This window comes from Mustela erminea, chromosome 2, assembly GCF_009829155.1.
Source record: "Mustela erminea isolate mMusErm1 chromosome 2, mMusErm1.Pri, whole genome shotgun sequence".
Classification (NCBI taxonomy): Eukaryota; Metazoa; Chordata; class Mammalia; order Carnivora; family Mustelidae; genus Mustela; species Mustela erminea.
The window spans coordinates 98152158-98179496 of NC_045615.1; the positions used below are offsets into that span (position 1 = coordinate 98152158).

General features: G+C 47.8%; 1 protein-coding gene across 6 annotated transcripts in view; it reads left to right on the forward strand.

The window, feature by feature from the left end:
* NSD2 (nuclear receptor binding SET domain protein 2) overlaps positions 1–27339 on the forward strand; it is a 99431-nt gene that overhangs the window by 58528 nt on the left and 13564 nt on the right. For 4 of the 6 annotated variants that reach the window (XM_032333585.1, XM_032333583.1, XM_032333586.1 and 1 more), the window contains 12 exons: positions 1131–1275; positions 3967–4085; positions 6711–6792; positions 8305–8426; positions 18924–19055; positions 19557–19680; positions 20643–20843; positions 21966–22145; positions 22938–23094; positions 23231–23436; positions 24746–24849; positions 26380–26649. In XM_032333585.1, the coding sequence (XP_032189476.1) occupies positions 1131–1275; positions 3967–4085; positions 6711–6792; positions 8305–8426; positions 18924–19055; positions 19557–19680; positions 20643–20843; positions 21966–22145; positions 22938–23094; positions 23231–23436; positions 24746–24849; positions 26380–26649 (1842 nt within the window). Of the gene's footprint in view, positions 1–1130; positions 1276–3966; positions 4086–6710; positions 6793–8304; positions 8427–10999; positions 16973–18923; positions 19056–19556; positions 19681–20642; positions 20844–21965; positions 22146–22937; positions 23095–23230; positions 23437–24745; positions 24850–26379; positions 26650–27339 lie in introns of those variants that run through there. The other 2 variants (XM_032333587.1, XM_032333589.1) reach the window with 2 other exon arrangements.

The window sequence follows — 27339 nt, forward strand, 5'->3', positions numbered from 1 at the left end:
TTTAAAAATGCAAAATCAGTTCTTAGTTCATAGACCAAATAAAAACGGATTGGGGTAGGTCTGGCTTGCCCATCATTTGTCCACCTCTGTGCCCCTGCTGTTGGTGGCTCTCAAGCTTGGGTGCCCATGAGAGTCCCTGAGAGTCTTTTTTTTTTTTTTTTTTTTTTTTTAAATCTAAAGATTTTATTTATTTATTTGACAGAGAGAAATCACAAGTAGATGGAGAGGCAGGCAGAGAGAGAGAGAGAGAGGGAAGCAGGCTCCCTGCCGAGCAGAGAGCCCGACGCGGGACTCGATCCCAGGACCCTGAGATCATGACCTGAGCCGAAGGCAGCGGCTTAACCCACTGAGCCACCCAGGCGCCCCGAGAGTCCCTGAGAGTCTTGAAAACACTGATGCCAGACCCAGAGAAGGAACTGGCCTTGGGTGGGACCTGAACAGCAGAGGTTTTAAAACTTCTCTGGTTGTTAGTATACAGTTAAGGCTGTGGGCCCATGACTCATATGCAGAGTTCAGGAAAATACACAGTCCTGGTTGGCAAGTCTGGGGTGGGGCCTGAGGTCCTCATTTCCAGCATGCTTCCGGGGTGCTGAAGCTGGCAGCCCCAATATGGCTAGAAGGCCATGCAGGGGGTGTGTTTCTGTGTCTACCCTCCATGGCATGCCATCTGTACCATCTAGAGCGAGCATCTGGGAGACGGAAGGTGTGTATTACAGCAAGTGAGAAGGCCAGGTCAAGACTTCACCCCTGTGTTGACAGGTAGTGTTTCTGTGACACTTGTCCTACCACTGATTTTCCAAGGATGCCTAGAAAATTGTAACTTACTTCTAACTAATTTCGTGATTTTGGAAAAATGTACTTTTTCCTCTTACCATTTATCATTTCCTGCCTTGACATAAATACAGTTGAGTTGTTTTCACCAGCACTGTTTTTATTTATGAGCTTTGAATGGGTTATAGCATCAGATAATCACTAATTTTCTTTGAAGCTTTTCTGGGGCGTTGTTCCATGATGTGGGAATAAATACACCACACAGAGTTTCCAAAGGCTGTGCATTGGATTTTGTGCAAAACAAAACCCCAGTGCATTGTAGGTGTGAGGCTTTCTGACTCCTCTTTCTGGGTCTGCAGGTGGTTGCCGAGCACCCGGATGCCTCAGGCGAGGAGATTGAGGAGCTGCTGGGATCGCAGTGGGACATGCTCAACGAGAAACAGAAAGCCCGCTATAACACCAAGTTCGCCCTGGTGGCTTCCTCCCAGTCTGAAGAAGACTCTGGTAAACGTAACACTGTGCTAGTGTGCTCTGCTTGGTTGTGAGATGTGTGTCATGTAGCCAGCTGAGCTCCGCTCGGTGACTGCAGGGACGTGGGGCTGCTCTCCGCATCTCTGACCCATGCGCTTGTGCCAGCAACCAGAGCGCGTGTGGTCACAATAAAGCAATCTCTGCTGTCTGCCTTTTCTCCCTCATTGTTGTGAGAGCTGCTTGGTGTGATTCTCTCTCTGCGAGCCCAAGTGGAGTGAGTGCTCTAGCCTCCACAGCGATGGGGTGGCCAGGGGTACACAGAAGGGAGGGAGCCCAGGCAGTTGCTAGGACTACAGGTGTGATGCTGCGCTTCCGGCAGGGGCTGGACCTGCACCTCAGGAGGGGCTTGCTTCTTCAGGTGGGGGGCCTTGGACCTGGGAGCAGGGAGGGCGTTCCTGGCCCATTTGCTTGAGAGCTCACAGGGTGAGGAAGGTGACTATACTGGCTTTAAGTATGGCCGTCCTCTGGTTCTTCTTAGGCCTTCAGTTTAAAAAACAAATAATTCTACTTTGCTTAAGAGAAGGGAGGCTTAACACTGTAAGCTTGGAAAGAACCTGTGACAGTGGTCAGATCTGTCATCTGTACATGCTTGGACACACATGTGGAAAACCAACATTTCTAATGTAAAAAAAAAATCTTTGGTTATCAATTTAAAATACAGACAATTCTGTATTTCTCAAGGTTCATCACTGAAGAATTTTGGAGTGGTCAAATGTAAAGTGTTTCAAGACTCACCTAAAAGGAGACCAAGACCCAGAAGTCATTGCATTTTGCCTTGTGCACACAAGCCATGCTTCTAGACCAGCATGTGCACATCTGACTCTATCCACACGTGCGCTAGACAGCCTGCCTGTTTTGGTCACAGATGCTCTTGATTTTAGGGCTTTCTAGATCTCCACATCAACTATCTCATATATTAATATTGAATTTTGTTGAATTTGTTCAGCATTTGTTGCAAATAATATAATTTAGAATAGCAAGTATGTTCTGGATTTGTGCAGAGGTTGACTTGACTCTTCATCAGCACACTAAATCTGGAAGGATGGTCCTTTTCAATGACTGACTTATTTAAGAATGAGTTAGGTTTTCCTAAAGCCAGATTGAACTACCCTTGAAGAGTAAGTGTGACTATGACTCTGTGTCACATTTTGTCATTTTGGACTGCTGCCGACTACTTAACTGACAGGAGGACAGGGTTGGTTTCCGCCTTCAGTGTATGTCAGGTGTGTTCCTGTCCTAGAGGCCCTCGAGCCTCCCTTTTGGGGCCTCCAGTGCCAATAACTAAGACGATGGGCTGTGTTGGTGGCATCAGCTGTCTGTGGCCTCAGTGTGAGGAATTCAAAGAGAGGCCCACATTGCTGACTTCTGTACAGAATGCCCACTATCTCATTTTGGGCACAGGGGAAGTTCTTACGTGAAGGGCTGTGACATCATCTCACCTGTGTGGAGAGGTGCAGGGTATCAGTTGCTTCTCGCAGGTCTCTATAGTTCAGTGACATACACTGATGAGCTGGGCAAACTGGGTTGAGGGTGTTCTGGCAGGTCAGGCTGGCTGTGCCCTGTGCTGGCCTTGCATGGTCAGTGCTGCTCAAACCCTGTTGCTCTGCAAGCCTCTTCCCAGTGGGCCTTCATGGCCAGCCCATGTGGCTGCCTGTGGGCCGGCTCACGCTGTCATAGGGCAGCTGCTGAGGGCTCTAGTGGTATCAGGCCTCCACCTGTGGTGAGGCCCTGGATGGAGTGACCAGGCTGTGGCTAGCTGCACCTCCTCCTGAGGCACCACGGGATCCGGCAGTCCTCCTGGCTGCACACCCCTGTCCCTGTGGGTGGTAAGGCTGGAGGATGACCCTGTCCTCCCACCAGATGTCTGCCCAGTGGTCCAGGGCTACACCCTGAACCTTGGTACAACAGGCATGCAGATAGAAATACTGGATCTGTGCTTGGAATAAACATTGGTGTGTTCAAGTTAATCACCTCTAGAATTTGCACTCTGACCTTACATCTCCGTTTTCTAGGTCAGTACCTTAAATCTTGGATTAGTTGATATTGCTGGAAATACTAATGACTGACATAGTTAAACAACATGTAGGAAACCCTTAATTTGCAGATACCGAAGGAGTGTTGCTGCTTAACATGCTTCTTTCAGGAAATGTATAAAAAGTAGCAAGCTTTGTACTTTTTAAAGTTCCACTTAAGTTCCACTAGTCTTTATTTATTTATTTTTTTTTTTAAATAATTTTTTTTTTAAGATTTTATTTATTTATTTGAGAGAGAGACAGTGAGAGAGAGCATGAGCGAGGAGAAGGTCAGAGAGCGAAACAGACTCCCCATGGAGCTGGGAGCCTGATGCGAGACTCGATCCCGGGACTCCGGGACCATGACCTGAGCCGAAGGCAGTCGTCCAACCAACTGAGCCACCCAGGCGTCCCTCCACTAGTCTTTAAATGTTAGGAAACTAGTGGGTTATATTTAAATTTAGTGCTATAGGATATTAAAATGTAATTATAACAAATACCAATATAATAATCTGTAGATTAGGTAAGGATTTTCTAGTATTTGGTGGTATAGGAAATGGTCCCTTGCAATTTGCTGGCTGGGCCGTCGTTGCTTTGGAGGGTGGCTTGTGGAGTGTTTTTCATGTAAGTTTCCCCTATCCCCCATACCAAGGTAATGTAAATGGGAAAAAAAGAAACCATACAAAGAGGACACAGGACCCTGCTGAAGAGGCTGAAGTTGAAGATGCACCCAGGAAAAGACTCAGGACCGAGAAGCATGGTCTTCGGAAGGTAATTATGCCCCAGGTGTGCCTGGGCTGGAGGAGCATGTGCTGTGTGAGTCCTTAGTGGCCAGTTTCCTGGGCAGATCAGAGGCTAGGGGCCTTGCTCAGCGGGTACTGGTTTAGAGGCAGACGGTTGCTTCTCTCCTGAAACCCTTTTGACAAGGCTGCTGCAGAGGGCCAGTTCTTATCTGCCATGGACTTTATCACAAACTGCTCATACTTGGCTGTCAAAGAACATGCAAACACTTTGAATAATACTTGATGTTTAGATTTTTATGGAATTGTATAGACCAAAGATGGCTCTTGTCTATAGGGCTGTTATTCAGTGTGTAAATAATTGGCATGAAAACATCAAGATCAGGGATGTTTTTAGGGATTAGGGATAAGTTATACTTCAATAAAAAAGTTTTTCAAAATCCATTAAAGGCGTTGAAAATAGATTTTATGAATTCATTCAGTTTATTAGTGATTCATGTTATTATTCATCTAATGGGACTACTAAGCAGGCCTGTTTGATGCAACAAAAGAGTATAGATATGATATGCATAGAATATATGGTACACTCTTTCTCTCTCTATATATACTTATATACTTATACTCTTCTACTCTTACAAAAGAGTATAGATGTGCATAGATAGGAGGGCCCCAGGGCTGTCTAGTTCTAGCACAGTCCAGCAGGCATCAAGGGGCGAAGTTTGCCTGGCACCTGGAGGAGGGTGAGCCCGCTTACCCGCTTATGGTGACTGTATGTGTGGAGAGCGTGCGCTCTTTCCAGTGTGCTTTATGGCCCTGTGGTGTTGAGTCACGGACGGACCTAGAGTTGAAACAGACTTTGTATCTTAATGCTTGAGTTTATACAGAATAGTCTTGTATCTGTGGTTTTGAGAAAAGCTTCATCCATTCTTTTACCAATCTAAATGAAGAAGTTCCTTTTTCTTTTTTTTAAGATTTTGTTTACTTATTTGACAAAAACAGTGAGAGATGGAATACAAGCAGAGGGAATGGGAGGGGGAGAAGCAGGCTTCCCGCCGAGTGGGGAGCTCGATGTGGGGCTCAGTCTTAGGAACCTGGGATCATGACCTGAACTGAAGGCAGACGCTTAACCAACTGAGCCACCCAGATGCTCCTAGAAATTTCTTTCTTTACTGTTTTATTTGGAATGGAAAACCCCATTCCACATGCTGCTGAAGTGTGACCACGTGGCCACCGCATCAGCTATCTTGCTTCTTTAAGGCCATTGTTGCAGGTCCGGGCAGCAGGCAGGCCCTGCACTATTTTTCTGGGCAAGAGAACATTCTTCCAGGGCACCTGTCGGGTGAAGTGGTTAGCGGTCAAGTATCCAGCCCAGAGAGAGGTAAAACGGACCTTGTGTCACTGTAACCAGGCGGCTCACAGCCCCCAGGAGCATCCTCTCTGCCTCCTGCTAGTCAGGCAGTCCTGTGCTGGTGGGCAGACTCACATCGGCTGCCTTGACATACTTGTATTTCATATTTACCTTAAAAACGTGTGGTCCTGGACATTTGAAATATCAAAATTCACGTTAAGTAGCCAGGTAGAAATGTTTTATTACCTAAGCTTGGGCAGTAGCACATAATACAAAGAGTAGTGGTGTCTCCCTCTGGTTGAGTTTTTATAATCCAGGTAGGCTGTATCCTGTACACTTCCTGGGCCCCTGTTACCTTGTCCGCAGTCTTGTGACTGCTTACACCGGCCCTGGGCCGGCTGGGGAGTGGGCTCGGCATGCAGGGAGCAGCCCGGCCTGGGGACTGGGAAGGCGCAGGTGGCTGCGTGGCCATGCTGCTTCAGGGCTGTCAGGAGAGGTTCTTTTCTTTTTCTCTTTTTAAAAAAAAATTATGTATTTATTTTGAGGGGGAGAGAGAGAGCACAAGCAGGGGGCGCAGCAGGCAGAGGGAGAAGCAGGCTCCCTGTCAAGCAGGGAGCCCGATGTGGGGCTCTGTCCCAGGAATCTGGGATCATGACCTGAGCTGAGGGCAGATGCTTCACTGACTGAGCCACACAGGCACCCAGGAGAGGTTATTTTCAACTCCTTCAGATTCTGAGCACTGAACGAAATGTTCCTGATCCCTTCTTGTGTGTGTGTGTGTGTGTGTGTGTGTGTGTGTGTGTGTATGTGTGTGTGTGTGTGGTTTTTCTCATTTGTGAAATGTGCTTTCTTGATGATCTTTGTGAGGTTTGTCTGGACCTTATCTCTGAATTGGAAATCCTCTGTGGAGGGAGTTAGGGAGTTAGAGCAGTGATGTTGGCATTGACTTGAGACGCCACTTTAGGTTGATAGAACAACCTCAGGAGCGGAAGGGTTGGTTTTTTTTCTCCTTCACACTCTGCTTTGAATTCAGGGGGAACTTGGAGAAGCGTATGAAATGCGGCTCACATGAAGAGTCTGAGCAGCATGGCTTGTTTGGCTCCCCTACCCCTGCAGCCTCTCTATCCCAGCAGATGGCAGGGCAGGCGCCGGGGAGGGCCTTTGAGCTGTGGAAGAGGCGTGAGCCTGCTCCGTGCTCATGGAGTATGTGGAGCACATTTCAAAGAAAGACATTTCAGCAACCTGTGTTAGTTTACATTAGATTTTGTTCCCCTTCCTTTTCTTCTTTTTCTTTTTATGTAATAACAGAGAGAGACGGTCAGTGACAAGACAGCCCGAACAAGCTCTTGCAAGGCCACCGAGGCAGCCTCCTCGCTGAAGAGCCAGGCAGGTAATGTGGTTAGTGCTTCTTCCTTGTCAGCTCTGCCAGGCACCTGGGCTGGGCTGGCAGCAAACAGGAAGCTGGGCCGGGGAAGGGCACGAGATCTCCTCCGAGGGGTCTGACGGCTAGTAAGGAGGAAGGAAGGTTCTCGTGCACCTGAATGTGTAAGTGGTTGCAGTGCTCCAGCTACATTTTATTGAAGTTATTTTTCTCTTGGTTTCTACTGGGCTTTATTTTCAGTTTAAAATTACGCTAAAGAAGTTATTTAAGTCGGAAATATCCAGGTTTCCTCCTTGACGGTGCCAGTAGCTGCTATAAATTCCACCACTTTTGAGTATCTGATCATCTATTTTCACTAAAAGTAAAAAGTAAGGATTAGTTATTTTTCTTTCACATGTTGAAGAAACTGGCTTCAAGTGTTTGTGAAAAATAACTCAAAGCAATGAAAGAAGTAGGCTCCCTTTCCCTCCTCATTGTCTTTTTGAAGTTTCTGACAGTTTATTACAGAGAGCTTACCATCTCTAGCTCTTTTTGTTTTTCTGTTTTTTTCTTAAGAAAGAGGGTGGGGGAGGGGCAGGGGGCGAGGGAGAGAGAGAGAACCTCAAGCAGACCTCACCCCTGCCCCACCCCGCTGAGCAAGGAGCCCAACACAGGGCTTGATCTCATGACCCTGAGATCATGACCTGAGCTGAAATCATGCAGATGCCATCTTGCCTCCCTCCTGTCACCAACTCTTAATTAGGAAAACAACATTCAGAGGAGAAAGGAGTAAGTGAGAGTTGGAAATGGATTTGCTTTCCTTATTTTGCATGAGGTGCTATGTTGGTTTTCAAAAGTCAATTAAATGGACTATGAAAAGAAAGACATTTGTGAGCAATGTAGTGCCTGAGTTTTCACATCCGAGAGACCACCAAGGAGCCAACACCGATGCAATCACACCAGGGTTTATTTAACAAGCTTAAGCTTGGGCCCAAGTATACCCAACACAGTGGAGTCGGGACTTGGACCGAAGCTTAAGCTTGTTAAATAAACCCTCATGTGATTGCATCGGTGTTGGCAGTTTAAACATTGAGTGGACATTTGAGGATATGAAGGGATTGTTACTTTTAAGAATGGCATAGTGGTCTTATGTTTGTATTTAAAACTTTATGTTTCAGAGACATGTACTGAACTTTTTACAGGTGAAATGATGTTTGGAATTTGCTCCAGAAGAATGTGGCTTCTGGGGATGTGAAGCTAGGTTTGGATGGAGCCGTGTTGTGATGGATTTGGGGGTTGGCCAGGCAGGGGAACATTGGAGTTCACTGGACAATTTGCCTTTGTTTCCATTCAGATTTTTTCACAGTAAAAAGTTAAGCCTTTACTATAACAGAGGATCCTGGAAAATTTATCCTTAGAACTTCATTTATTACAGGGGTAATTTTGAAGCAGTTAAGAGATTGAGGGTTTAAAAAAAAAAAAAAGAGAGATTGAGGGTTTAAGATTTCAAACTTTACTTTATAAACCAAAATTGTTTTGCAGCAACGAAACATCTGTCAGATGCATGCAAACCACTGAAGAAGCGAAATCGGGCATCTACAGCCGCGTCTTCCACTCCTTTTAGCAAAAGTTCGTCTCCTTCTGCATCCTTAACTGAGAATGAGGTAAAATACTAGTGATAGTGATGACCATGGTGTTCATATGAAGGCCATTTAGTTGCCCAAGTTGAAGTGTGAGCAAAAGTGAGACTTAACAAGCATAACACTGGTGTCCTCTCCACAAATGTAGGTGAGTTTCAGATTCTTTCAACTATGTATTAGTCATGGAATGGGGAAAAAAATCACTATTTTAGTCTATTTGAGCACCATAGGTATACACACATGCACACAGCGTATGTATAAATGTCTGTGTATATACTTCAGTCTGGATGTAGTTTAACTGTTCTTGAGATCTGTGTTTAAAATGTGTTCTATTTAGCCCCACACTGTAATTAATTTTCCACATCCCAGCAAGTCTACTCTGGCCCTAACATGACACTGTTGCTTGAGCGGACTCTGGTCATTGTGCACTCACCCCAGGCGGGGTGGAGGGTAGTTTGCCTGTTGTGTTGGATTCCTAGGCTCATGGAGGCATGTCCTCATGCATTCCATGGTTTGAGTCCTCTAAATCCTGGCATACCCTTAGACGCTTGAGTGTGGAGGTGAGTCAGAACCATCATGGTAATACGACTCCTCTATTTTCTGCATTTGCAGAATATGCAGTATATAGCAGAATAATATCTACCTGAGGCTATACCTCTCGTTGTATCATGACATCTGGACTTCATCACCAGATATAAAGTCTTGGCCGTTCTAAAAACAAAAAAACAGCCTCAGAATGCAAATATGACACTTTTGGGGAGTTTTGGATTCCCAATTTTAGTGACTACCCAAGGAGTTTATAATCAAGTTTTAATTCCTTACTAATTTTTTCCCTGTGATCCTCTTTTTCTCATTGTAGACATGAGTCCTGTTTATTTAGAGTATGAGGAGATGCTAACCTTGGGCTTTTTTTGAACAAGACAGTAAGGCAGGGAGTGGATATACCCCTCACCCTATTGGGTAAGAAGGTGGCACTTTTGACCTGGTCTCTGCCACGGTCACTGGTGGGGCCTGACTGTTCTGCCGTCTCAGCCTCAGTTACTTCCTCACTCTAGATTTGGGCTGGGCCTTCCTGCATGAGGTGTCTTCTAGGGACCTGAGCCATCTGAGGTGGTATAAACATAGAGTTGCTCTGAGTGGGGTTTTCTTTGGGGGTTCACGCCAGTGGTGGTGGGAAGCTGCTCATGTGTGGGAACTGGGGCTTTCTTATAGTTTGGTGTGTGTAGGTAATTAAACATTTCTTATGTTTGGGCACATTTGAGAAAATGCAGTATGAATTCTTTACTGAACTTCCAGGGGCTTATTGAAACATGAAAAAGACAAATTCTATACAAATTTTTTTCCTTTTTCCTTTTTTCTTGTCTGAATTATGATTAGTATCCTGAAAAATGAAGATTCTAATTCTAAAGAATACTAAAAGTAAAAAGTTTCAGGTCCATAGACCCTTTTGCTTAAAGTCGGCTTTTTAAAGAAGATTTTTAATGAGTTTTTCTGTCATTGCACTTTGATCCACTTTCTGGTTGAGTTTTTACTTACTCCGTTGTCAGATACAGTTGTAAGAAAAACTGAGGCTGAAAACAAATCTTTTCTGTCATTCCTGGTCAGAAACCGTGCCAGCCAAATGTTTGGATTCTGGGCAGCACAGCCCAGGGCGGACACAGCCAGGGTGGGGTGAGAACAGGTGGGTCAGGGTTGGTGGTCTGATGTTCACTGAGACCAGGGTGACTGGGGTCTTCCTGGGTTAGACATTTGTTCTGAACTTGGGAAGACTTCAATGAAACATCTTATAATTATTAGACTTCATTGATTTTTTAATTTTTTAAAACTTCAGAACTGGGTAGTTTACTAAATGTGTTCATATTATATATTAAACACATTAAAATCATACACTGTCCTGCATTTTGAAGGTGATACATAGATCCCATAGTATGCATACTATTGCTTATGTAAAAACATTCAAGTTACTAGACCTTTTCTATCAGGCCACTTTTGAGTGGCTTATATAAATCTTTCATTAGCGTTCATTTTTATAAAATTATATTGTTCATTAAACCACCTCAAGTGAGCGAAAAGCCTTATCTATTCTGTGTTACCACTACTGAACTATAGTCTGCGTTCACAACGTATACCATGCTGAGTGCCTTTTAGCACGGGAGGCAGAGTGTAGGGTTCTAAAACAGTGCCCTATAAACCACTGGTATCCTGTTCTGGTGGGAGTTGGGTGACCCTGGGAGCTGCTGTTTGGGCTTCAGACTTGCCCCTTACTTAGGTCACATGCCCACTGCATGTTTGTGTGTCCTGCTTTTTATCACCCTTGATTGAAATAAGGAGTTTTCACAGAGTTGGTGTTTCAAGACATTTTAGGTCATCTGTGGTTTAAATTCTTCTCAAAAAAAGGTATATATGAGAAATAAAATTGATACTGGAATAAGTATTACATGGTACTACAGCACCCTAATGAAGAGAATAGATTAAAATTACACACTTGCATGACAAAGGCCTGTGAAGGAATTAATGTGATTTAAGTGTTTTGTAACTTCATTTCTTATTCCCTTAGTAGAGCAAATTCTTATTTTTTTCGCCTTCACTGGTAACAGCTTTTATGGGAGCCCACATCAGCCAAGTTGGATTTGAACTCAGCTGCCCTGTACTGCACTTAAAATGATGTAATATTCCAGGATGTCTGCTCCAGGTGGTGTATCGTCGTACACACTAAGGGACATTCCTATCACAGTCATTTTATGGAAGATGTGTGATAATCTGTTTTTACTGGTATTACTAACACATACAATGAAGAAAACAGATAACAAATTTTAAGACCAAGGTAAGATACCTAATCAAGGCCATTTACCTGATCACATTCATCTCATAATAGAAACACACTCATATTGCAATGATCCATGTAGATTTCACGTTGAAGGGACGCCCGTCACCGGGGGCTGCCCTGGGCCTGCAACAAGGACTCCGCGCCGAAGGGGCTGGTCTTGCTAGAGGCCACACTTGTCTCCTAGTTCATGACTTGCCGAGTTTTTATTGAAAAATGCTGGCATCTGCACCTTCAGAAACAGAACAAGCAGCACACACTAAAAGGAGTCCTCGTCAGCTAATTCCCATTGCCAATGGAATGTACTCAGTACTGTACATATTAAACTAATTTCCAACATAAAAGGCAGGAGGAGTTTTGATTCTGTCTTTTTTTTACTAAGCAGTTTTACTATGACACTAGTTACAGCAAATTTTTAGGAAAAATATCATTTACAGTATCATATGAGCCATTTAACTCCACTCTTGGTTCAGTGATTGGTGTCTTGGGGGCACCGCAATCAGGTTATTTATAGTAACCACTTCATCAGTCGCTCTTGTAGGACATCAGCCATCCCATTAAATGTCTAAGTCTTGGGTGACCACCTGGTGTCCTACCCCTGGGTGCCCGCATGTTTGCATGGTGAGACGCAGGCCTCGCTTGCCCTTTAGCTCGTGGAGGCAGAAGGAGTGCTGTTCACGTTACCATGTTAACAGCACCCGGTTCATTCCCAGCAGACTCTTCAGCTGTGTTCTACCCTTAATGAAAGTTTCTGACTACTACTTGTGTTCTAAACCGTTAAGTAATGTAACGCATGTTAAACACTTAGGGTGCCTGGCGCCTTGCAAGGACTCAGTGGTTCACTGTTGTGACAATAATGGTTATAACAATAAAAATAATAAAATCACCATCATTCCATTTTTATCCAAAAGTATAAATTTTGCTTTGGCATGAAAAGTGATCCTCTCGACTGCATTATGCACGTGGGGGTAAACTGAATCTAGAAGTGGCAGACACTGGGCTGGTTTGAGTAGCACTTGAGGGTCTGGCCTGTGCTGAGGGCTCGTTGGGTGGCTCTTCTTGGAGCTGGTGGGATACATGGCCTGCGAGGTGGCCCAAGTCATGCTGTTCCTAAAAGACATTGAAAAAGCTCAGGAGTAAATGTAGGGGTCACAGAAAACTAATTATTTTATTTAAAAATGTGAAAAAAGGTCATGTAAGTGGTCCAGTTCAAGAAACGATCACCCCAAGTAGAGACTTGCCTGTAAGGCTTTTGACAAGAATTCATTTGAAACTATAGCATGATGAATTTTGAGTGGGCGGCCGGCCAGCTACCAACATGCGTTAGGCGCATTAGAAGTTAGCCAGAGAGCAGGTGCTTTCCTCCGTAGGAAGAACTGTCAAAATGGCTGTATGGTATATCCTCTAGGCAGCCTAAAATTAGCATCAGCGAAGTACATAGGAGGGCATGGGGTAGGGACAAGGATGGGGGAGTATGCAGTGTTTCTCAACTGGGGGAGGCATCTTCCTCTGCTGGGGGATATTGGGAAGGTGGTGAGGTGCAGGTAGTGAGAGGGACAGTTCCACAGGCGGCAGAATTGTCCTCCAAATGCCAGCAGTGGTCTTGCTGGGGAATGCTGGTGGATGAGCAGAGCTCCCGAGAGGGCCCACCCATGGCTTCCTGAAGGTGAGTGGAAAGGGCTTCTGTTTGGAAAGAGCTTAATGACAAATAAGTTTTGTCTGCCAAGAGCACAAAAATTCATTATGCTACTAATTTAACATGAATTCCCTCATTTCCTAGGGAGGTCAGAATAACACTGATACATTCTAGTCTTGTCCTTTGAACCGCCTGTTGTTGAAGTGACTTTCGCTTAGACATAGAATCACTGTAGCGGTTCCATTTACGTGCTGCAAACCGTCTGCCATACACTGCATTTGTGTCTGGTGAGGGGAGATAGGAACAAGAAGGAACTCTCTAGTATAAAACATGAGCCTTTCACAAGGGGGTGAAAACTTGTCAGAGTATACAACAATCTACATTTCAACTGTTCTAAAACTGAAAATTCCTTACTGTGTTGGGGGCACATTAAGTGCACCTATTAGCAATCGGGGTCCCGCACTGTTTACCCACCTGCTGTGGGCTTCTGTGTCCCCTGTGGGGCCTTTCTTTGGAGTTGGTACAGAAGTTAAATGTCTGTCTCTGATGGTGTTGAATCTAGGTGTCCTAGCATCAGTACTCTCTTTATACAATGTATCTGTTCTATCTCTGTCTCCCAACTGAAAATAACCTGTGTTTTTTAAGAGGTTGCTCCTAAAAACCACCAAGAAATCGAGGCCAATTCTCATGGCACGGAAGCGCAGTTTCATGAACTAAGGCCACGGGTGTGTGCGGGTGCGTGGAGGGGTCTCGTCTGTCTCACCTCCTCCAGGAAAGTTCATCCTGCTCCATTAGTGTTCTCTGTGAGGCTACCCTAGCTCTAGATGGGTCTGAGCCCAAGTGTTTCTCTGGAAGTTCATGCAGAAGCACAGAAAGGTTTAAAATGAGGTGTCTAGGGTTTGAGGAGTGGTGATAAGGGTGGTGCCATTTCAGGAGGTTTCTTTTGTTGGGAGTGTTACCTGCTTGCTCGAACTAGAGGAGAGGATGCAGGAGACTGTGCGGAACCTGAACCAACTTAGCAGCAAGGTCAGCGTTCCGAGGGATCTCTTTGGCCAGAGTTGAGGGCAGAGTGGGGCCAGCATTTGCCCAGGGGCAGTGACTTGAATACCACCGAAGGTCTCTCTTAGCAGTATCCCCAAAAAGGAATGAAAGTAAGATTGTAAATTAGCATCTTCTAGTTCCCAAAACCAAAAATGCACCCACGAATGGGTGTAAAATTAAAGTGATAAAGAAATGACCTCAAAGAGGGTTCTTGGCCAAAGCCTGACGTGAGTGGATGTGGGGCCCTGCTGTGGCCAATGGCGAGCTGTGATTCTGTGCGTCATTTGAGTAATAGTGTGAGCACACTTCCATGAAGTCCTCCATTCACTTAGCCTGGCAGAAAGGGGAGGCTCGGCGAGGGCGTCCTTGGTAACTTAGCGGCCCCGTGTGGGGCCGAGCTGGCAAGGAGGCTGGGCTCCTGTCTGAAAGGGCAGACACCTGTACTTTGGCCAGTGGACTGGATTCCTTTCTTGCTTGATTTCTGACCTAATGTTTCTCCATCATGTCTAGCCCTTTAGATGATTAACTCATTTTGAAGGTGGTTCTGGTCCAGGTAGATCTGTGTGTGACCTGGCGAGGGCTCTTTATACTTGGTGCCAGGCTGTAGTTCTACAGGCTTTTTACAGTCCATACCTTCCTCTCCGGTTTCGAAGATCTCTAAACAGAGAGTGATTGCCGAAGCCTGCTGTTTATCTTGCAGAATATGAATCTGAGTGAGACTCTTTTGCTAAAAGAATTGAATCTCGTTAGAAAATATTTCACAAAATGCTCCCTAATCTGTTACTAGCCGGCTTCTTACTGACTCTTAAAGTTTCTTTTTCCCTTTTTCTCTTCTTTTCCTTTTTAAGAAATATACTGACTTCTATGCATTTTGGAATTTTTGGTCAGTGACCTCGATTTTGATCCCTTTAAGTACAGTTTTTGCTGTTTTACCTAGAATTAGAAATTACCACTAATCTACTTGCCGCTGATGGATGATCAGCCATCCTCAGCAGGTAGAAGGTGGTGTGTACTATACTCATCATTCTCCTTATACTGCCTGGGGGAGGGGCATGCTCCCTTCTAGGCATTTTCACCAGCAAGGGCCAGTGTCCCACAATGTCAGTTTAAGAATCTGACAGGTCTTGTCGTCATGTTAGAGACCTTTGTGACTAACATATTAAATTGACTTTATAACTTTTTCTGGCCTACGTGTAGCTGTTGAGTTTTGGCATAAAACTCTTTGATATTGATGTTAAAGCATGCTAACCATTCAGGCATGTTGTACCTTTAAGGAATGACCGAAGTGTAGGGGTGGGGTGGCCCAGTCCAGTGGGGGTGTGGGGTTGGGGTTTGCTCAGCCATGAGGCAGGGGCTTCATTCCTGTTTTCACCTGGCCACAGGGAGGGCACAACTTGTCTCTTGGAGCAGGCCAGCCCAGGCCCCTCCCCAGCCCACTCTTTATGGGATGGCCACTGCTGTGGGACATAGCTGGGGCAAAGTTGGGTTAATAGGATATTTCAGAGACTCATTTTACCCATGATCAGGGCCAGCCTTGAATCTGGAGCAGCAGCCACATGGCCTGATGCTGCGGCTGTGGCCAGCCACTTGGGTCTCACGGGCACCTTCTGGGGCTATCGGACAACACAGAAGCACCCAGGTTAGAAGGTGAAGCACAAAGACGGTGTGTGAGCTGGAGGTCTGTGTGTTCAATGACATAGACCTAGCCCTAGAATTTAGGGGCAGCTAGGACGGTTGTAGTTGATGTCATCTAGAAGGGTCGCTCTAATAAACATTTTTCTGAACTGTAGTGTTTTAGGTGATGAATGACTGATTTAAAATTTATTTTAATTCCACTCAATATTTCACTGTGATGTTAACTTGGAGGACCTGTCTGAGGTTAGTCTTGATTTTAAGCTCCTTAAATCTGTTGGGCACAGGATATTGATCATGTGTAAATCCAAAATACTGTGTGAAAGTGCTTATAGTTATTTCTTCCTTGACAAAAGCGTAACTTAAACATGAAAATAATGTTTTTATAGAAATATTTATTGTTCAAGGTCTGTAATTGTATTTCAAAAATTATGTGGTATTCAATTTGTGAAGGGATTTGTTTTGTCAAAAAATTTTTACAATCACTGTGTATACCACTGTCCGAGGCTTAGGGCCCCTTTCCCATCACAGCAGAGAGGACTGGGATCCACATAAGTCACCCTAAATGGCTATATTGTTGCTAGAAGTTGGTTCAAATGTGTTCACTAGGTTACCTTATGTTCATTAATATCATCTTGAAAACTCCCTGTGATACATGTTAAGGAGACAGCAGTCCCTGCCCATAAAGTAATGTATTTGTAAGGCAAATAGGCAATTGGATACTATCACATATTAAGTGGGGAGTAGAGGAAGTATTTTCAGACTCAAGAAAACTTTGAAAAGTCAGGAACTAAGCTGCTTGGAGATCTGTGCTGCCAGCGTGGCTTTGGTGGATTCGGGAAGCGCCGGGAAAGTTCTTGACAGAGTCTGTGTCCGTTCAGTTACTCCATTGTTCTTTTTCCAAATGCGTCCTACTGGATATGGAATAGACTGTAGATGTCGTAGACTGAGAGTTGGGACTGTGTTGGGACCATTCGGGTGAATGTGTCGCTTTCACAAACGGCATCTCCGAGTAAGTACTGTCACCTGGTGCACGTGGAGCCTGCAGCTGGAGTGAGGCGCGCCGGTGTGGTGCCCTGCGCACTTTGCTCCTCTTGCGGGTGGTGTGCTGAGCGCAGAGCCGTTGGATCCCTCCGACTGTGTGCTAGTTGTCTGTCCGGTCGCTGGGAAGGGGTTGGGCGGGGCGAAAGTCGCGATCTGCCGCAACCTGTGTCATGGACTGTAATATTGTAAGGTCTGTATTCTGTATGTGTATCTTAGACCCCAAGCAGGAAACAAGCCTCATGTGTGTCTTTAACATTTATATTTCCATTCAAAATATGTATTCAGTGTTGATTTCCTCAAAACAGACTTTGTTAATTTAGGAAATATCTCCAAGTGGAAACGTGCTAACTTTTTCTGTAAATCTTAAATAAAAGGTGCTGTTCCTTTCTTTGACCCAGGACTGGTCTGTGTTTTCTGTCTTTCTCTCCATGCAGTTTTTCTTTTTTTTTTTTTCTTTTTTTCTTTTAAAGCTTTCAATTTGTTCCAGCCACATTGAGGGAAGAACATGGGTTGGTGGGTAGGGAACCGGGGCTCTCTCCCCTGAGCCCATGTTGAAGGCTCTTTCTCTGGGCCTCGGTTCCTCCGTCAGACGGGTCAGCCTTGGGCTGCTCGTTGAGTGGGGCTGGGCCAGGAGGCATGGCTGCTCTTCCTGATGCCCCCAGCCCCACCCCAGTGCCCATCGGCATCTTGCCTCAGAGCGTTCAGACCCCTGTCCCCTGCCCCTCTGTGACTCTGAGTCTGAGGGACATGTTAATAAGAATTGGCGTTTGAATGCAGTTTTTTTTTCCAAGTTACCTTCTTTCTGAATGTTAAATGTTAAAGAAGTAGGGGGTGATCTGATAGGAGGGGCTCCCTCTGGCCAGCCTGGAGGGCACCTTGCTGTGCGAGGATCCCTGTAATGTAGTGTATGTTCACACCGCTATTTCCATCTTCCCGGAAAAGGTGAGGAAATGAAGGTTGAGAGCCTACTTTCTCCAAACTGTGTTGTTAAGGGATGTGTCAGGAGAACAGCGAGGCCGGTGGGCCGACGTACCAGCTGGCCCGGCTGCAGACGCCGGTCAGAGTCAGCACGACCCGCACACATCTGCCTGTTCTTACAGGCTCTAAGTCCGTGCTAACTGGGTGTTTTCCTTCTGCTCCCCTCACATCAGGGAGCTAACTCTGGGCAATGTTCATTGATAAGACAACAGAACTGGGTGGATTGGCTGGTGGGGTTTGTTCTGTTTTGTTTTGTTTCAGTGTGGCCCAACTTTAGTTTCTAGCTTTGTATTCATTGGCAAACAACAGGCCTATAACATGATTACTTGTTGTGATTATCAAGCTGTATAGGAAATGTAGTTTATACTTTTGTTGTGTTGAAAAATTCAGTTTTCAACATTCATTTACCTAACATCAAACAAACACTTAATGTGTTTTAGGTTGTTTTTTTTTTTTAATTTGAATATGGTATATGAGAAAATTTTCTTACTAAAGATTTATTGATTTTTATGTAGAGATTTATTATTGCTGCTCAAATGCGGGCAAAATGTGTGCCCTGAGGAGGGAGAGGGTTAGCCTGGGCTGGGTGATTTCTGATGATGAAGGAGATGGGTGAAACACAACCGGGGGGATGGTCCTTTGGTTTGCTCAAAGATTCCACATTTTTCTCCCAGGCCTTTCTCTTAGACTCACCTATTAACAGAGTCGGCAGGTTTTACCTTGCCTTTTCCCACTTGGAACCCTCTGGGGAGAATAGGCAATGGGGGGGCGGGTGCGAGAGCAGGACAGTTGGTTGTCCAGAACACGTGTTCTGGAGCGCTGACCTTGGGTCAGCACTCTGGTGCCCTGATAGGCTTCCAGAATGGCCTCCACCACAGTGGCAGTGAGACCACAAGATGATAGCACAAAGGCTTACACTTTGATGCTGCACTTTGGTCCTTTAAAACACTCATTAGATCATAATCTGTTTTTCTTATTTCCAACTGGTTGGAACTTGAGAGGTTGGGTAAGAAAGGTCAAGATTCTCAGTTCCATAGCCCACCTTAGGTCACCCACTGGAGCACATTGGGTTTTCATCAGAGTTCCTTCCTGTGGATCGCAGAGACAAGTGAAATTTTGTGCCTCTTCTACAGAAATTTAACTAAGTGTCAAGGAGGGTAAAGTCCATTTCTGAATTTCTATACAGTTCAGTGGCCAGGTTTTGCCATCCCAAGCAACAGCTGACACTACATTTGCAACAAGTACCTGGCAATTGGGGACGGGTGCCAAGAAGGCCCGTGTGTGAGGTGATGTGGGCGGGCCGTGTGCTGCCGCCCCTGCCGCTCTCCGTGACTAGTGAACTCTCGTCCACCTCCTTCATCTCCAGGTCTCCGACGGCCCAGGAGACGAGCCCTTGGAGTCCCCGTACGAGAGCGCAGACGAAACTCAGACCGAAGTGTCCGTCTCATCCAAGAAGTCTGAGCGAGGAGTAACCGCCAAAAAGGAGTATGTGTGTCAGGTGAGGGGAAGGTGGTCTTTTGATTTGTCCCTTGACTTGGTCCCAGGCCACACCTTCACTCTTCCTCGAGCCCCACCCAGCATGACACTGACTTTGGTTTTGAAGGCATGCGGTTGCCAGCAGAGTCCCAGATTAAGTGCCCCTGGGAGTGTCCTGCATCTACACACAGGCTCTGTGCTTCTGTCACTGAGTTAACAGCCAACCTGTGTAACAGACACACATTTGTACATGGACGCTTTTTTGAAATGTGTGAAGTTGGAGGTGTCACTGCTAGCACCTTGGCCAGGGGCCGGTCCGTGTCCCGTGGTGACATGGGCCAGGTCACTTACTGCTCTGTGAGATGGAGGCTGTGGGGAAGCCCCTGGAGGAGTTTGGTTTATGGTGATGGAAATGTGTGGGAGTTTTCTTGATTCTCACGTCTGATTCTAAACCTCTCGAGTGTATCCTGCAGGGTCTGGGTGCCGGGCATGGCCTTATTGCTGTCCCCTTTCTGCCCCACAGCTGTGTGAGAAGACTGGCAGCCTGGTGCTCTGTGAAGGGCCCTGCTGTGGAGCCTTCCACCTCGCCTGCCTTGGACTCTCCCGGAGGCCAGAAGGGAGGTTCACTTGCAGTGAATGTGCTTCAGGCAAGTTCTGTTGTAGCCTTTAAATAGTACTTCCCATGACAGGCAGTTCTGGGAGCATCCCCTCCCAGCCGTGGAGTCTTTCTCCGAGGCTCTTAGGCACAGTGCATTGGGCCACGCCCCCAGGTGCGTCCTGATGTGGGCCTGAGAGCCTGGTGGGGGACACCTGCCTCCCTGCTGGTCTCTGTGCTGTCCCTGTCCTTCCCACGGGCTGGCCTGAGCCTGCTAGTCTGTGAAGTGGCTGGCTTGGGATGCCGTGGTACCAGAGGTCCTGCGCTCCTCGTACAGGTAACCTGGTCAGTCACAGAACACGGGCTGCTTTAGAGACACAGCATGAACCTGAGCTTCAGTTTCAACAGAAAGAATAGCTCCAGGCTCTTGCCTGAGCGGCCATCAGGCCTCAGCAGCACGGTCTGGGGGCTGCTGGGAAAACGGGCCACTCTGATGTAGCCCCCTCTGTCTGTGGCCAGAGGGTCTCCTGGCTCTTGTGGGAGCATGTCCCCGGTTAGGAAGACACCTAGACTCTCCCAGAGAGTTCCTCCAAGGCCATCAGATACAACAGTACACTGCTTCTGGAGGCCTCTGCCAGCCTGTGAGTCTAAGTGATTCTTCACTATACTTGGTGAGCTGCTCTCAGAAAGAAGAGTAATAACCTATCTTCAGAGGAGTACCTCCTTTCAAGCTTCTGGCTAATTCAAGTGGGAGTCCCTACCTAGGCTGCCTCCTTCTCACACTTTCTTGTCCTCCAGGGGAAGCTGGAGCCCAGTTCACAGCAAGGTAACCCTTATGGCTGGACTTTTTTGAAGCATGCTTGGACTAGTCAGCAAGGTCAGAAAGAGAGCCAGAGGCCTTCGCAGCCTGGGCTGCCTCTGACAGAGCTGCTGGAGTTGAGTGGCTTAGGAACGACTATTTAATTCTTGTTCTTTGCATCTCTTTCTCTGCCCCTTTCTTTAACCATTTGTTAGGGATTCACTCGTGTTTTGTGTGTAAGGAGAGCAAGACAGATGTGAAGCGCTGTGTCGTATCGCAGTGTGGGAAGTTTTACCATGAAGCTTGTGTGAGGAAGTACCCTTTAACCGTGTTTGAGAGCCGAGGCTTCCGCTGCCCCCTGCACAGCTGTGTGAGCTGTCACGCTTCTAACCCTTCCAACCCGAGACCATCAAAAGGTACAGGTGCACCCTACAGCGTGGGGGTGGGCTCAGGGTGCTTACGGGGGCCAGGGGTGGGCCTGGTGGCTGGTGCAGTTGTCTTGCTGTCTCTGCCTTGCCCTGCATTTTCCCTTCTTCTTGCCCTAAATGTTATCTTAAAGATTCTTAATTTTAGGAGGGAGAGACCTTTTTCAACCATTTTGATAGACTGTATTTGTTCTGGTTTTAGTGCTCTTTAATATGTAAGAAAATTATTTAATTTTTTTAAAGATTGTATTTACTTATTTGAGAGAGAACACAAACGGGGGAGGGGCAGAGGGAGAAACAGACACCCCCAGCTGAGCTGGGAGCCTGATGCGAGACTCCATCCCAGGACCCTGGGATCACGACCTGAGCCAAAGGCAGATTCTTCACCGACTGAGCCCCCCAGGCATCCCTAAGAAAAAATTTTAAAATCAAGTTGTATCTACTGCCTCATTTCATGTTAGCATGTAGGTTTGAGGGTGGCAGCTTACCTATACTTCCTGACCCCCTGGGTCTTGGGCAAGGCTGACTTGGCCCTTGAGGGAGGTTTGGGGGCGTCTGGGGCATCTGGTGGGTGGAAGCCAGGTGCTGCTGTACTTGCCACAGCGCACGGGGTAGCTGCCTGTGGACCCATGTGCCAGCAGCGCCCAGCTTCATGAATCCTTAGTTAAGACCTGATTTCAGAATATGGCCTTTTAAGTGCTTGGCTGTTTCCTTAAACATCATTTCGATGCATCTTTGCCTTAAAGAAATGTGTTTTCATGACATGTATTAGATATTCTTCCCATCCTGGTTATTTTATTTTTTTAATTATCTTTTTTGAGAGAGAGCACGTGTGAGCACACGAACAGGGGGAGTGGCAGAGGCAGAGGGAGAAGCAGGCTCCCCACTGAGCAGGGAGCCCAATGCAGGGCTCGATCCCAGGACCCCAGGATCATGACCTAAGCCCAAGGCAGATGCTTCACTGACTAGCCCCCCAGGCACCCCATCTGAGTTATTTTTTTCATTAAATATTTCAAGTTTATTTCAGCATTAATTTTGTTAACCTGTCGGGGCGTGGTCATTTCGAGGGGCCCTGTTCACAGCTACGTCTTCAGTGCGTGTGTCTGCCTTCAGGGAAAATGATGCGGTGTGTGCGCTGCCCAGTCGCCTATCACGGAGGGGATGCTTGCCTGGCAGCTGGCTGCTCAGTGATCGCTTCCAACAGCATCATCTGCACGGGCCACTTCACGGCTCGCAAGGGGAAGAGGCATCACGCTCATGTCAACGTGAGCTGGTGTTTTGTGTGCTCCAAAGGTGAGAGCCATGCTGCCGGCAGCTGGCAGCCTTGCTCTGTGGGCTCAGCGTGGATGCCAAGGGCGCTTTTCCTGGCTGGCTGCTCAGCACACGGCTCTTGCAGCCAATCCCGGGGGACTGCGTGTGGAGGGGGGCTTCAGCGCTCCTCCACCTCTGGGGGTTACCGTTTGTGACGTCTCTGTCATGTGCACTCATACACTGTGATGTTTCTGAATTAACTGTGACCAGTGCACAGACTGAGGAGACATTATTCGTGGTGGTAATAAAACAGGCTTTATTTTTTTTTTTTTTAAGATTTTATTTATTTATTTGACAGAGAGAGATCACAGCAGGCAGAGAGGCAGGCAGAGAGAGGGGAAGGGAAGGAAGCACGCCCCTGCCGAGCAGAGAGCCCGATGCGGGACTCGATCCCAGGACCCTGAGATCATGACCTGAGCCGAAGGCAGCGGCTTGACCCACTGAGCCACCCAGGCGCCCCTAAAACGGGCTTAAAAAAAAAAAGATTTACTAGAAAGAGAGTGCATGCATGTATGAGTGGGGGGAGGGGCGGGCGGAGGGGAAATCTCAAGCAGACCCCCTCCCAACCTGAGCAGGGAGCCTGACCTGGGGCTTGATCCCGAGCTGAGCCGAAATCCAGAGTCGGAGACTTAACCTACTGAGCCAGCCAGGCGCCCCTCAAATGTGATTTTGAGTTTGTAGCCAGCCAGCTGCCATGACGCTGCTCTTAGCATGAGGCATGGAGCTGCCGTGGATGGGTGGGGGCGGTCTGAGCCAGCTCTCCCTGCCTTACAGGGGGAAGCCTCCTGTGTTGCGAGTCCTGCCCGGCTGCCTTCCACCCCGACTGCCTGAACATCGACATGCCTGATGGCAGCTGGTTCTGCAATGACTGCCGGGCCGGGAAGAAGCTGCATTTCCAGGACATCATCTGGGTGAAGCTCGGCAACTACAGGTGCGAGAAGTAGAGCCCCGTGCTTGCCCGCCTCCTCGTTCACCTGTGTTCTTTTCACTTTGCAGGACTGAAAGCACTGAATGATTGTCACTCTGTCTGAAGAGTCTGTGAATCCTCTTTTTAATATTTATAATAGATGGTGGCCGGCAGAAGTTTGCCATCCCAAAAATGTCCCCCCAAATATTCAGAAACTGAAGCACGAGATTGGAGAATTCCCTGTGTTTTTCTTTGGGTCTAAAGATTATTACTGGACGCATCAGGCGCGAGTGTTCCCGTACATGGAGGGGGACCGGGGCAGCCGCTACCAGGGGGTCAGAGGGATCGGAAGAGTCTTCAAAAACGGTACGGACATTTCCAGATGCAGTGAAACCACACTCTGGGGTACCTTTTGCTAATCCTGATTTCTGCTCTTGGAAAGTTCGGTTTCTATACACTGGGCTAAGCATTCTAGCTGTACTTTAAGTTAGAAAAGAGTAGGTTTGCAGACTGATTTGTCGAGGCAAAGGTAAAATATGCTGCTCAGTAACTTTTATCATGACATTGCTTAGTGATTAATTTTACTAAAATACATTGGAGCTACTATTAAGAAGTTAGTTTTAGTAATGATTTACAGAGATTTCTTATAGCTTGCCTTTGCATAAGATGGAGATGTGGAGGACACTTGGCTGCCATCTAGACCAGGTGCCCCCGAAGGGCCAGATGTGGGCAGGTGGACAGGTGCCCGCCCTCTGATTCCATAGCCAAAGTGGGGGACAGGGACAAGAGCAGAGTATCATTCAGGTGACAGACGGGATGGGAATGAGACCACTTGACTGGAGCGAGTGAGACGGAAGACAGACTCAGCTTGCACACATGGCTGGTCCAGGGAAAGCAGGCCTGTCCCGGCCGATCACACATGGGAGGCTCAGTGGGCTGCCCTGGCAATGGGGGCCATCTCCTCGTCTGCAGATTCTCACACGCCCTGGGCACATAGAGGTCTGCTGACAAACGGGCATGGGGAGGCATGGCAAGTGTATCCATAGTCACCATGAAATGAGAGATGTTGAAATTGAGAAGCAGCTCAGTGTGGCCAGTGTTAGAGGCAGCTGGCAAGTGGTGAAGTCAGGGTCTCACCATCTCCTGACTTGATGCTGGGGTCCTGCGGGTTGGGGTGGCCACAGCACATATGGCGATCTCCAGGCAAACCTCAGTGGTTCGTTTCCTCTGTGCTCCCTGAGCCTGGCGCTCACTCCTCTGAGCATGTGTGCTCCTTGAGAGGAGCAACATTCCGTTTTCATTTTCTGTCTTCGGACAGTGAGTTCCCAGGATTGATGTCTTGGTGCATCAGATCCCAGTGGAGGGTGGGAAACTGGAGCAGCCCGGAGAAGCCTGCCCTAGAGCCTGCCTTGTGGCCAGGTGGCACAAAATAGTACCGCCCAGGGCTCTTGGGCCAGACGTGCTCTGAATGCCCTTTACCTGACAGCATCTGCAGCTTTGGCAGTGCCAGCCCCGAGCAGTCTGCCATAGCCCACAGTCCCGTGCATGCTGGACACTGCGCCTAGCAGGGTGGAGGGGGCCCAAGTCAGCCGTTGGGATGCAGAGCTGGAAGGGTAAAGGGATGAACTGACTCATGAAATCTCTCACTCATACTCGCGTCTCATTGGCTCTTCAGCACTGCAGGAAGCTGAAGCTCGTTTTCGTGAAATCAAACTTCAAAGGGAAGCCAGAGAGACGCAGGAGAATGAGCGCAAGCCCCCGCCGTACAAGCACATCAAGGTAACGTGCAGATGGCTCAGGTGTCACTAAGGGGCCTTCGGGTGCCTGTCAGGCGTCAGTCTCGGTCCTCTGGCTGTGGTGGCTAAGGGGGTCACCTCGAGCAGGCATCTGTGGCCCTGGCCTGGACGGCTGCCAGAGTCGTCACAGGCAGAAGCAGATGCTGTCATTGCTGAGTATGTGTCCTTTCTTGGGAGGGTGACTGGGTGTAGGGCTGGGGTGACTGGGGTCTCTGCGTGGGAAGTTTCACTTTTGCCTTTGTATGAGTCTCAGTCTGATGCCAGCAAGGGCCGGTCCCGGCCAGGCTTCCTGGAGCAGGAGGGGCTGAGGGCAGGTCAACCTCTGGGAGCATGCCATCACCAGGTGTTGGGGACAAGCTCAGATGAGAGATGGTCAGCCAGGGCCAGTGCTCAGCTGAGATGGGGCTCAGTCACCTGGAGCCCTGGAGACATGACCTTCTGATCTCGGAGGGTATGGACGTCAAGGAAGGATGGTGGGGGTGCTCCTGAAGGTGGCCCCTGTGTTGAGTGCAGGGAGCCTGGTCTCTGGAAGAGATCAGGGTGCTCCTCCTCAGCGCTTGTCGAGCCAGTGCCACTGTACCCTGCCACCCTCCTGCAGCGTGTGTGCTGGCTGCCTGCTGACTGCCCAGGGCCCACAGTCCCTGTGTGTGGAAAGGAAGCGTTCTCTGTAGTGATCTGTGCTTAGTATTTTCTCTGGTGAATTCGTAGAAACAGAGCTACTGGGTCAGAGAGCTTGGGACTTTTAGATACTGTTTTTAAATTTAAGATTTATTTATTTATTTGAGAGAGGGCAAGACAGAGTGTGCTCACATTGTAAGCAGGGGATTGGAGAGAGGGAGAAGGAGACTCTTGCACAGAGCCCAGTGTGGGGCTTGGTCCCACAGTCCCCAAGACTGTGTCCTGAGCCATTATCCAGATTCAGAGGCTCGAGCACCAAAGCTGCCCAGGCACCCTGCAGGACTTTTAGGTTCTGAGGTGTATTTCCAGCTTGCTCCTTGGTGTTGTGCCATTGTCACCCCACGGCAGCGAGGGGTCTACTACGTTTCCCCTGGAACTGTTAGCTTCTGCTTTAGATTCTCTTCTCTTCTGTCTGTGGTTTTTGTTGGGTTGTTCTTGTCCCATCACGACAAGCTGCGAGTTCACGAAGCCAGAGACAGTGTCCTTGTGCTCAGTCCCCAGCCTGCAGGTCCTCGGGTTCAGGTTGCTGGAAGGCCAGGTGCCCTGCTTGTCCTTCCTCATGGCAACCTGGCTACAGAAGTGTCTGCTCTCTCTGGCAGAGGAGGAATGTGGAATTGTGGGAGTGGGAGGAGGGCTGGATCCAGCCCACCTCCTAGAGGTACCACGTCAGAGGTTGGCCTATGCTACGAGCTGCACCTGTGGGAGATGGGATGTGACCCCTGCCATCCCTGCTGGGCCTTGGAAGCTCCGACCTTTGGGAGGCTGGGCAGGTGGTGTCAGATGCTTGTTCTCTTTCACATATCGGCTCATAAGATGCCAATTTTCTCCCCTGCAGGTGAATAAGCCTTATGGGAAAGTCCAGATCTATACAGCTGATATTTCTGAAATTCCGAAGTGCAACTGTAAGCCCACAGATGAGAATCCCTGTGGCTTTGACTCCGAGTGTTTGAACAGGATGCTGATGTTCGAGTGCCACCCGCAGGTGTGTCCTGCGGGCGAGTACTGCCAGAACCAGTGTTTCACCAAGCGCCAGTATCCCGAGACCAAGATCATCAAAACAGACGGCAAAGGGTGGGGCCTGGTTGCCAAGCGGGACATTAGAAAGGTGAGTGTCATGTCCCTTTCCCTTGCCTTGAAGAAATTCGGATTCATTTGGTGGCTTAAACTTGGATTTGCTTATTGTGCTTTTGTACTCATGAAGGAATGTTATTTTTAAAAAGGTTTTGAGTTACTATAATTCAATATTGTAAAATGTTACATGAAAGCTGCCTATCCAAGTAAAAGTCATAAATCCCCTTACAGCATCTCCTGTTGGCGTTTTGGTGGGTGCTTAGGATATGAAATATTGGGAAGGAGCCCTTCGCTGGATAAGCGGACAGGACACTCAGGGTCACTGAGTGAATGGGTGGGAGGAGGCTGTGCTGTCTGGGGCAGTGCAGGGCCAGGCTGTCAGTGCCAGAGGCCACGTACAGTCCGCCTGCCTCTGTCCTCAGACTGCGCGACCAGGTGCGTGCATTAGGTAGGGGACAACTGAAGTTGCTTGTTGTGCTTCTGTCTAGATGAGCCAGGCTGTGGCCTGGGGGTAGGAGCCTCAGGCCCGAGGTCTGGTCTCAGCCTGATCCTGCGCAAAAAAGCCTGCTTTGAAACATACAGAATTCCTGTGGTCTTGTTCTCCTGCCTGCCTTAGTAGCCAGTTCCTCAACTCCTGTCATGTGGATTCTGCCTGGGAAGAGGAGGAACTGCAGCTCGAAGTTCTGTGGAAGCTCCGGGTCCCACTCTAGTGTCCCCAGAGGCA